Source organism: Halyomorpha halys, unplaced genomic scaffold (genome assembly GCF_000696795.3).
Source record: "Halyomorpha halys isolate HHAL.00 unplaced genomic scaffold, Hhal_1.1 Scaffold11.1, whole genome shotgun sequence".
In the NCBI taxonomy this organism is placed as follows: Eukaryota; Metazoa; Arthropoda; class Insecta; order Hemiptera; family Pentatomidae; genus Halyomorpha; species Halyomorpha halys.
This window is the reverse complement of record NW_027111958.1, coordinates 883,193-895,714: the sequence shown is the minus strand read 5'-3', so window position 1 is coordinate 895,714 and position 12,522 is coordinate 883,193. Positions and strand designations below refer to the sequence as shown.

Here is a 12,522-nt window from a genome sequence, read left to right as displayed (position 1 = left end):
ATTACTTTTTATTTATAGCTTCATTGTGAATTTTAGAACACCATAAATAATATTTAAAAAATTGATTATTTGCAAACCAAAACACTGTAACCTTTAGAAATATTTAAAGTTTTATAAATAAACTAGTGATTTAAAAATGTATTTCTCATAAATAAAAATATTCCAAATTATTACATAACAGTTTCATGCAATACGTATAATACATATTTGAATTAATTGTTTAGTATCTCAGTAAATAACTAACACTATCTAGCGTGTAGAAGGTTGCCATCTTACCCGGGTCTAAATAACCCCTGGTCTTACCCAGGGTCTTAGTCCCATATTACCCGAGATAATCCCGTTTTTCGACTTACATCCCGCTTCACACCAACACTCCTCCCCTGATTTAGTACAAGGATCCAAGAGTAGAAAAAAGTCAGTTATTTCTCCACAATTTTTGATTACTTTAATGAAAACTATGTATAGTTATTAGTAAAAATTGATAAGTCTGCCAAACATAGTTAGGGGAAATAAAAACTGGCAGCTGTTTCAAGTTAAAAAAAATTAATTTTTCATTCGGAGCTCTATATCTTTAAAACTACCAACAACACTAGAAAATCTAAAAAGAACATTATTTAAAGAAGAGTAAATTTGCTGAAATATGAGCCCTAATAGAGCAATTGAGTTCAATAGTTCTCGAGATATATTTTTTAAAATTGCAACATGTCCTAAAGAATGCCCCTAAAAATCAGTAGTTAGTGAATTTATTTGAGAAATCTATATCTCAGGAACTATGTGACGTACAGATGTCTATTAGCAATCAAATTAAAGCTAGTTTAATGGGCTATCAAGAAGTTTATGACCTTTACCTTCGTAGAAATAGTAGTTTTCATGATATTTGCTAAAATAAATTGATTTATAGTTGTTCAAACAATAAATTTGATTATGAAAAACTTTATTTCAGAAACCATTGGACGTACTGATGTCTGCCAGCGCTCAAATTAAAGCTAGTTAAATTTACTACAAAATAATTATGTTTTTCTTTGTAGGAGTAGTAGTTTTTATGATATTTGACGAAATAAACTCACAAAATGTCAATTTCTAGTTGTTGGTATGAAATGTTGGATTTTTGAAAAAATATATCTCTAGATCCATAAGACGAACATATGTCTGCCAACACTCAAAATAAAGGAAATTTAACTTACTATAAAGTAGTTTATGATACTTATCTTCGTAGGGGGTAGTAGTTTTTATGATATTCATATATGAATATAAATTTGGCAAATGAAAATTTGTCCGAACAACTATAAATCAGTTTATTTTAGCAAATTTCATGTAAACTATTACTCCTACGAAGATAACCATCATAAACTACTTTAAAGCTCATTAAAGTAGCTTTAATTTGAGTGCTAATAGACATCGGTACGTCAAATGGTTTTTGATATATAAATTTTTCAAAATAAATTCACTAACTACTGATCTTTCAGTACGACTCATAAAACATTTTTATAAAATGTTGCTTTTTAAAAAACTATATAGTTAAGATAGTTTAATCGAGCAATATTTAAAAACGACATATTTTCAATAAAGCAGGTCAGAAAAAATAAAATAATAAAAACATCTTTAATGCTCTATAAAGTAGTTTATGATGGTTATCTTCGTAGGAGTAATAGTTTACATGAAATTTGCTAAAATAAATTGATTTATAGTTGTTTGGACAAATTTTCATTTGCCAAATTTATATTCATATGTGAATATCATAAAAACTGCTACCCCCTACGAAGATAAGTATCATAAACTACTTTATAGTAAGTTAAATTTCCTTTATTTTGAGTGTTGGCAGACATATGTTCGTCTTATGGATCTAGAGATATATTTTTTCAAAAATCCAACATTTCATACCAACAACTAGAAATTGACATTTTGTGAGTTTATTTCGTCAAATATTATAAAAACTACAACTCCTACAAAGAAAAACATAACTATTTTGTAGTAAATTTAACTAGCTTTAATTTGAGCGCTGGCAGACATCAGTACGTCCAATGGTTTCTGAAATAAAGTTTTTCATAAATCAAATTTATTGTTTGAACAATTATAAATCAATTTATTTTAGCAAATATCATGAAAACTACTATTCCTATGAAGGTAAAGTTCATAAACTTCTTTATAGCCCATTAAACTAGCTTTAATTTGAGTGCTAATAGACATCTGTACGCGACATAGTTCCTGAGATATAGATTTCTCAAAATAAATTAACTAACTACTAATCTTTCCGTAGATTTTTAAGAAATTTTGCTTTTTAAAAAGCTATATCTCGAGAACTATTGAACGTAAATAGCTCTATTAGGGCTAATATTTCAGCAAATTTACTCTTCTTTAAATAATGTCCTCTTAGATTTTCTAGTGTTGTTGGTAGTTTTTAAGATATATAGCACCGAATGAAAAATCAATGTTTTTTTTTTTAAGGTTTTGAAACAGCCGCCATTATTTAATCGCTCTACCTCAGATTCATCAATTTTGACTATTACTTATACATAGTTTTTATTGAAGTAATAAAAAATTTGGGTGAGATAACTGACTTTTTTTCTTCCCGGCTCTTGTACTATTTGTTCCATCATAACAAGACGTTGACGATTTACAGCGGTATATAATTTATCAAGACAATATTTTTCTTTCTTCTCTGTCTTTAGTTTTTATTCACTTTCACTTACAATGGTTTTTATTACTATATATGCAATATACAGCACGAGGAAGTATTTCGATCATGAAAAATTTCGAATTCGAAGAAAATATGTTTTTTTTAGATCTTGAGTCCAAACAACCGAATCTAGAACAAAAGTCCGCTGGAAAAAGGTAAGTTGTTTAATCCCGATATTTTATTACTACAATGAAAAATATGTATAAGGATGGAGTGGAAAAGCGCTTATGAATAGGGTTATACAATTTTCGGAAAAATGTTGAAATTTAGTTTTCATCACTAGACGGTTTTTATTGAAACTCTTCTTTTTTCTGTTCTTTAAGTGTTAACATTTAAATATTATGTGCATTTAAATATAACACTAAATTGTACTCTAAATTTATAGATGACCCTATTAAAACTTCATTAGCTTAACACATTGAATGTCATGGTACTTTTCAGAAATCAGAAGTAAACATCCAATTTAATTTAATCATATAACATAAAGTCAAATAAAGAAATCATGGACTTCTTTACAAGTAGATAATGCTCCCCACCACCAAAAATTTGAAAGTTTGAGATTTGAGGATCTATTTTAAACTGTGAAAATTGGGGTAAAATATTATTTAAAGATATTATTATTCCCAAATTTTTTTATAAATGCTATTTAGAGAGGTAAGTTTTCCTGGATATGATGAGAAATCCTGTCAAAATTGATGGGAAGTAATAAATCCCCTTCTCCCATAAGTTACTGCAATAACACCCTTGAAACTACAAGGTAACTGTAACAGTGTATCAATTTCTTGTTGAACCAATGCGCATGTATATGTATAAAAATTCCGAGACAAAAGTATCACATCAATTGTCTTTTTATCTCTAAATTCATGCCATAGTCCAATACAGATAAACTTTTATTTATTTACAGATAACTTAGTTATGATGAACTGTTTACTAACAAATACCTTATTCTTTTTTTCTTTTAAATTACAGACAAGATTAATTACCTCAGTATATTTTATCTTTTTCATTGAGTTAGTCATTTCTTTTTTGTTAATTGTTACTTTAATTCATGTTATTTATGAAATGTATTTTTGATGTTAACAAGTTATTTACAGTCAATGAAACAGGATATTTGAATGAAAGTGATTAAGGTGCTCAAATTTCTAAAAAAAAAAAAAAAAAAATGGCTGCAAAGAAGATTGAATAAATTTGGTATGAATGCCAGAAGACTAGCAATGGGCCCATGTCTTTCCTGAGCACATAAAGTTTGGATACTCCAGTTTTCTCAAGACCACATTAATCAGACAAATGAAGATTAGTCCTATGTATTGTTCAGATATGAGTCAAGATTCAATTTAATACACCTCAAGGGAGGGAGAGAGTTTGACATGACCAGGCAAAAGATATTCATGATGCTATGTGCCTCCCAGAGTGAGTTAACAGAGAGACTCAGTGATGGTGTTGGACAGAATTTGCTCTTAGAAATGTACAAAGATACATATTCCTGATAGAGGTACGATCAACAGTGTCAGGTATCTTGAAGACATACTTCAAGAAAATGTGTACTTTTTTTTTAGCATGACTTTGTCCTGTTATACTGTATTGTAAGGTCTCACATTCTTTAGGTACACAATGTTTGAGTACCTTAACGAATCATTAATTGAGATGGGGCATTTCCTGCCAAGAAGTCCAGACCTCGATCCAAAACAACACACCCAAGATGTGATGGAAAGATTTGTAAGAAATTGTTATGTTCTCCATTAACTCAAGATAGACCAGAGGAAAGAATGCAACAATATACCTAACTAAAATACTCCAAGAATCTCTTTTACTTGATGCCTCAAAGACTGAATGTAGATATCAGTGTTAAAGAAGGCATAACGTAATACTGTTAGTAAACTGATTTTATATCTAATTTTAACTTTTGATCGATAGTTTTTATATATAAAAATTATATGTATGATCTCTAATAAAATTATACTACACTATATCAAGAAAAAAAAGATACTAATTATTCATAAATTGCATTTTTTTAAATCTATACTACTTGTACCAAAGCACATATAAATCACTCTTTTATTTTTAATATTAAAATATCTTTATTTTAACTTTAAATAAATTAATTTTTTAAGTAATTGTTTAATCGAATTGTAAAAATTTATAGTAGTCACTTGAGAATGGCAGAAATATATGACAAAAATGTTAATGTAAAACTATTATATATAAATAATGGATAATTTGAGATTAATAGTTTATAGGATTTATTTTTTGTCTAATTAAGTAATTAAATTTTTAATTCAATAAATACTTTTAAAAAAATTTAAAAAAGGAAATAAAAATTGGGCTTAAATGTTTGATTAATTGTCCAAATGTAGCTGATTAACTAAAAGCATTCAAATGTTTATGTGGAAAATTAAAAGGATAATAAAATGAGATAAAATTTGCCTTTAGTTTGATGACAACAAAGAGAATCCAAACTAAAATGTGCTTTCTCTTTGCTAATATCGGGCATTCAGCTTCATAGGTATTGTCATGGCACAAATAAGAGGCCTACGCAAGCTTTTTATTGTATGGTTACCGTCTATAATATATATAATATGGTTACAGATCTGTTCCTATGGGTCATAGTGCATATAGATCATAAAAGTAAAGAGTATAAAATAAAAGTAAAGCCATATTTGAAAAATAAAAAACTTATTGATCTACATTGAACAATTAACTAAAACTAGCAATTAGCATGGATAATAATTATAAATTAATTATTGATAATTTCGCAATTTTGTCAATGCTGAAGCGTGAATTTGCTTTATGCACAAGCAAATAGCAAAGAAAAATTTTATTAGTAACGTTGTTCCTTGTACATATTTATTTCTAACATCATCATAATAAGAGATGTGATAGCCGAGTGGGTTGGGGTGTAAGTCCCTGGGCGCCCAGTTCGGAACGTCATGGGTTCGATTCCCACTGGGGCAGTTAATATTTATTTCTAGGCGGTCCCGTGAAATGAATCTTGACACTCCCTCCTTAATTAGTATGTGGGGGTAACTTCAAAATAGCCACCGGAGTTTGGCAAAAAGGACCACAAGGCTTACTTGCCAGATTGTTCCCCCACCAGTTACCAATACCATTACCAACCCCATCATATAGCCTACAATTATCAACAAAAATAGAATTTGTCAAATCCGAGCAGTGCATTCAAACAAACAAACTCTTGAGCTTCATATTGTAGTGTAGATTACCTAAATAATTGTAATAACTAACAAGACAGGCATCTCCATCTCTTTAAAAACATTGGAACACATAATAGTGTATGTAAGTTTAGACTTTCTGGTTGAAGCTACAAAATGTTTTTAAATTTTTTTTTACATAAACTTTAATAAAGTGTTTGTTTCAACTAGTTAATAAAATTTCTAAGATAATAATTCATTTGGTCGTGTCTTAATAAGTGTTTAACTTTTGAAAATAACAATCACATGAATAATAGACAAAAAATGTATAAATTAAAATTTATAAGTTTTCTGTTAATAGTTTAAAAGAGTTTTGTTAGTATTTTATTATTTTTATTACTTCCTTATTTTATCTTAAAATTCAAACAACATTTAGACTTTTTTGACCAATAGCCAGTTCTATTGTCCTTTGCATAATCAACATTTTTTTTTCAAATTAAACATTGAATTTCAAAAAATAATTTTAAATTTAATTACAATTTAAGTATAAATTACTATTTACAAAGCTAGTTTGGGTGTTAGATATTAGTTAACAAATTTTTAAAAAAATTGTAATTAATTTTTAAATTATTTATTGAAATTTTATGTTTTTTTTTTAACTGTTGATAGTAAACTATTTTTATTTTAGAAGAATAATAGAGCAAGAATTGTTGTTTGGATGTAAAGATAAAATAAAGAAGTTATAAATAGGGCTGTATCTTCCTAAAAAATAAAAACAAAATCAAAAGTATAAATTAAATAAAATTACATAAAGATTATACTTACCCCTTTTTGAAACATAGTTGGATAAATAAAAACTGTTTTCCGCTTGTGATCCAAAAATAAGAAATAAGGAGGGCCAAGTAAAGTTCCAAGACTCCTCAGATAAGACATTAACGTGATGCTTATCGCAACGGTAATTAATGTCATTTGTATGTTCATTGTTAGATCCAGAATTGTAAACAAAGCATTCCACTGAGTTATACAAAGTATAGCGAACAGATAAATATATATCCTTGCGATTAATAAACCCAATACTCCCGACATTCTTTTCTCGTACAGGGGCTCACGTAATAATGTGAGAAGAAATATTAGAACAGTACTGATATACAAAGACCACGAAACTGGAAAACTATTCGAATAAACTTGGTAAGACCAGGTTCCCCACCAAAAAGTTATCAACAAAGGAGTAACAATGAAACTCGATATTAATATATCTAATATCGTTATAATAAACATTTCTCAAATCTGTTATCTATGATATTTGAATAAAATAATTTTATTTTGAGTGAACGATTGAAACAATAAATGGAAAAGTGATAGAGGTATATTTACTTACTTCTGTCCATGATTAACTCAAACTTCTTACTAATATAGTCTCTCATTTCTTCTGCCTTATCTAATCTCATTGAAGTATTATGGTATCCTATTTTCATAGCTTCATTAATTTCTTATATAATGTTTACAACTGTCAAATAATGATGAACATTTTTGTTTAAAAAATACTGATTCTATAAAAAATAGAAAGAAATGTAGTAATATTGGTTTCCAATACCAAAATTATTATTGTATATAACTAAATACAAAACAATTTTTGAAGAAAACAGCTTTTTTGGACAAACAGGAAAACAAGTAATTAAACTATAATTGGATTTAAAATAGCTCGATCTGTATGAAAAGACATTGACTCAGTTTTACAAATTTTTAGAGGAACAATTTTATTTTTAATGTAGTGTTGAATATTAGTCAGCTGCGTTAGAAGCTTACATATTTTATTTTATTTGGGATTAGTAATAAATATATATACTACTGATCAAAAGTTTAGGATCGCCTATTCTGTTTTGTAAAAACTGTGGATTGGTTTTTGGTTTTAAAAAATGGAGTCAGCCCAATAGACGATGAATTAGGTGGAAATGCTCAAATAAGTATTTAATGACTTATTATATAAGGCATACTTATTGTTTCATTTTATTTTTTTAATTTCAGTTTTTATTTTTTTAAATTTTGTTTATATAGGTAATTGTTGCCTTTTAAAATTAAATAAATTTTGTTTTGTTAATTTCTTACATATTAAAAAAGATTTGTATTCACTATTAATAGGTTCTTCTTTTTTAAAAATGTCTGAATTTTTACATACAGATATTTGAAAGTTTATACATACAGAAAAATAACACCCCCACATATAAAAGGAAATAACAATAAAACTAAAATAATGTAGATTATATTTCTCATTCCATAATATATATAATCCAAAACCATACATAATTCAAGTCCGTAATATAATATATTCCAATATTATAATAATAGCATATTTTCAATATAATCTACATTATTTTGGTTTTATCAGTATTTCTTTTTATATACTAGAGTGTTATTTTTATTATTTTTCTGTATATATAAACTGCACTATTAATAGGTTCTTTTTTTTTTTTTTAAAAAAAAAGCCTCTCAATATTTTTTTATTATTTAGAAAACTATCAAACTTAATTTTATTGTTCTAGAATTTCAATATGAATGAAGTAAATGAAAAAATTCAGATTTTATAATTTATTCTACTCAAACAATATTAAGGTTTGATGTTTCTTATTATTCTAGGAAAAGTTCGAAATATAGATAAAGAACCTATTGCTTTTACAAGGAAACAATTGGCTAAATAAACAAATTAATTTATACATGTAAAAACTGAAATTAAAACGGTGTGCCTTGAATAAAAATTCATTAAATACTCATTTCACATTCCCATCTAATTCATCTTCTAAAACCAATTTCTTGAGAAAGTACTCTAGTTTGTCATTTTTTTTATAAATAGCTTTCACCATTTCACGTCAGGACCAAGACCATCAGCAGACTTCAGTTCCATACTCTTTAAAAGGCTGGGCAGAGAACTCACTTCCGCCGACTCAGGAAAAGTTTCCTGGATATAAGGGAATTACTGGTAATGAGAAAGCTGACCAGCTCGCTAGAAGCAGGGCGGGGCACCCTTGTACGGGGCCAGAACCATTCCTAGGCATCTCTAAAAGGTATCAACGTGAAGAGGTCTTTGATTGGGCATGGAAGATAGCAGGCAAGGAGTGGAGGGAATCTAGAGGGCATAGAAATGAATTCCAATTACTAATAGGAGTTCTTTCTGGTCATTACAGACTTAAAAGACATAAGATTTGTGGAGTAGTTTGCGATGAAACCTGTCACTTCTGTGAACCAGCCCTGGAAACTGTCCTACATTATATAGCAGATTGTGACCATTAAACATCACTAAGATACAGGCTTCTAGGCTCGGATATAACCCTTGAATATGAAGCCTCTATAGATTCGTTTTCTCTTTAAAATTTCATTAGAAAGTCAAAAGAGTCCAACATAGAGGAATAATAGTAATTATAAGAATTATTCCATTGGACTTTTTTGGGGTTGGCAAAAAGGACTCATAGGAACACTTGCTGGAAATGTTCCCTCCATCATTACCAGTAAAAGTACCAAGCTAAGTAGCTAGTTAGTTAGATTTCCACTAACTTTTCTAACAATACGATTAAAGGTCCTCTCTTTTGGAAAAATTAATGGAAATGTTTCTGTAATTTTTCTAAAAGAGAAAACCTTTAATTGTATTTTTTGTAAAGTTAGTGGAAATGTAGCACTAACACAGCATCACTGTGATGTAAGCCATCGATATATTAAGCAACAAGATATTAGGTTTATTCCTCTGTTCTGTTAAGCACCGTCAATTATTTAGGTCATATTGTATTATGAGAATGTTAAAAAAAACCTACCAAACGCACTTTGGTATTGATGTCAGCGTTGAAACTTTTAACCCAATTTGTACTGTCTCAATCCTACAACACTCTGACCGTTTACTTGAAGATAAATGTATTTTTATTTTTTCCCATATTATTTCTGTACCTGTGTTGTATGTCATCTTTTTACTTTATTTTTATTAAATCTTTACTTTTATTAATTATGGTTGTTATCTTGTTTTTTTTTGTACTTATCCTTGATAAAGGCCCGAAATTCTGACCAAAATGTAAGTTTAACTTACTTAGGTTCTTTACTGAATGCAACCCAGACCATTTTCCCATCATGAAATTAAATTATCTTGTTTTTATTATTATACTTTTACTGTTATTTAAATACGCAATTTAATTCAAGTGTACAAATGAGTTTTCACTTTTCAATTTTCAATTTTGGTCAAAAAATGTTATTTAATTTTATTCAATTGAACTAGTGTTTTTTTAACACTATTAATTAATTTTATTTTTATTATCTGTTAATTGGAAGAGCTATTTAAAGAAGGCTCTACAATAAATATGAAAAAAATGTTCATAATATAGTTGGGAAATTCTGCAAAAGTTGTAGGAAAATTTTAACTTTCCTAAATAAATTTCAATAGCAGTGCCCCTACATACTATAACTATATATTATTCCCTAAAAGCAAATATTGTATAAATGAACAGTATTATTTTTTAAAACGGACATAAACAATAAGAAAAAAGGAAGGTAGAAAAAATATTTATTACAGGTGTAGATGAATCTGCAAACAGTGATTAAAGTTATCTTGTGCAAATTAGAAGAGTCACTACCTGCGCACAGCTGAGAAGTAGAGATAAGTTTATTTTTATATTTTTTAGTTGATTGTTGACCTGGGTACTGTTTAAATTTATTTATTAAATAAATCGAAGGATTATTTCACAAAATAATTATTTCCGAAATGTTTCTATATGTCTTACAATATAGACTCGATTATTATATATAAAAATGATTAAGTAACTGAATATGAAAAAGATGTTCAGGGGTGAGGTCAAAAAGGAACAAAAAACCGAAAAGAATAAATTTCTATTGCTGTATTTCAACACAACAGCCCTGATATAGCCCTGCAAAGTAGGGCGAAATGTTCGCAAATAAATAGTTGATAACTATTTTTTGTTCCTTTTTGACCGCACCCCCGACCATCTTCTTCATGTAGTAGATTATGTCACATTATATATTACAATAGCTTTTATTTCAAAAACTCGAGTTAATACAGCATAACTGGTATTTTTATCGTGTTTAGAAGACTTAAATTATCCAGAATAGATTTTCAAGATGGTTGTGGATCAAGGAGGGTTTTATAAGAAATGAACAAAGTGTGTGTGTTGCACTAATGGATGCTACCAGTAAACAGACCCAAAAAAATGGTACAGCTTGCTGATACAGTAGTCTGGAGTCATAAACTGTGTTGTTTTATTTACAAAGTATTTAGGTTTCAAATAAATATTTTAATTACAAATCAAATAATAAAACCAATGGCACCAAATCTCTGTTGCTCTGTGTTATTTGTTAAATGATTATTTGATAAAGTAATTTCAATCAAAAACTACCGATATTTGTTTTTTGATATAATTATTCATTCAATAATCCTTCATCGATATAAAACAATATATTTCTAAAACTATTATTGCTGAAGTAATTAACTGATAACTCTTATTCTGAGTGAAGCACGAGTTAATGAAGCTCCTAAAAGAAAGAGATTTTGCCTGCTTTGACGAGGTCTACTGTGTTGATACGGATGGATTCACAAGATATGTGGATATTGTTGCTTTCCCTAAGAAGGGGAAGTCAACAATCATTCTGGATCCCAACGTGAGATATGAAAATAACGACCTTGACCAGGCTAATAAAGTAGAAAGGAAAAAGAAGGAAATCTATGATAAATGCATCCTTTTCCCTAAGGAAAAGTTCCGTGAGGGCTACGGAGAACGAGGCTGCATACATTGCATATTGTACTTGCAATTTTGTTATTTTTTTATACATTTTTAATATGTATTTTTTCATATATTTGTTAATTTTTATATCTATTAGTCATTTATTTTTTTATGTAAATTTATTTAACCTATCAACACTTTTATTGTATTTATTGTTCTTTTTAAATTAACATTGGGTTGAAAGAGAGAATATAAAGGAAAGGAGGAAAAGGGGAAAGGATAGAAGGGGAAGAAAGAGGAAAAAAATGGTGGGATTAATAAAAAGGAAAAAAATTAATAAAGTGTAGAAAGAAGAAAAAAAAATCATCAAAAAGAAAAAGGAAAAAAAGATAAAAGAACTAACAAAAACACACACAAAAAAAAATTAAAAGAGAAAAAATCTTTTTCTATTATTATATATTGTTACTAGTCTACTTGTTATGCCTAGGTATTATAAGATTAAAAAATATTGTCCAATCAGATTATAATAAGTATGCTGTATAGTTAGTAACCCAATGAAGTTGGGCAGCACTTCTTTATTGTTTTTAATAAAGTTTTTCCCCTTTTCAAAAATTATATTTGAAATACATTATTTCCCAAAAATGCAAAATAATCATTTAATTAATTTTAATTTGTATGATTAGTACAGTTAGTTCCTGAAATAACATTTAAAATCCACGAATAATAGAGATAAACTACTGTAAACTGTATAATAGTTGCCCTCTTCACAGTATCTATTTTCATGGGGGAATGGTCACACTAAGTCTTGTATGATGTTGACAATACATATAGCATCAGTAATGCTACTGTCAGGATAAAACCACTTTATTTGTTTATATGGGATAAACCCAGTTACATACATACAGGAATTATAAACTATTTACATTAGTATAAATACAAATATATATTGTAATATGCTCCTTTTGTAGTAAATAGTATATTTTGATGTATA

At 28.1% G+C, this 12,522-nt stretch overlaps 1 protein-coding gene across 2 annotated transcripts in view; it reads right to left on the bottom strand.

The window, feature by feature from the left end:
* Positions 1 to 7,192, bottom strand: part of fusl (fuseless) — a 49,905-nt gene extending 42,713 nt beyond the window's left edge. For both annotated transcript variants that reach the window (XM_014417725.3, XM_014417718.2), the window contains exon 1: positions 6,649 to 7,192. In XM_014417725.3, the coding sequence (XP_014273211.1) occupies positions 6,649 to 7,101 (453 nt within the window). In that variant the 5' untranslated portion in view covers positions 7,102 to 7,192. The remainder of the gene's footprint in view (positions 1 to 6,648) is intronic.
* Positions 7,193 to 12,522: the final 5,330 nt, after the last annotated feature.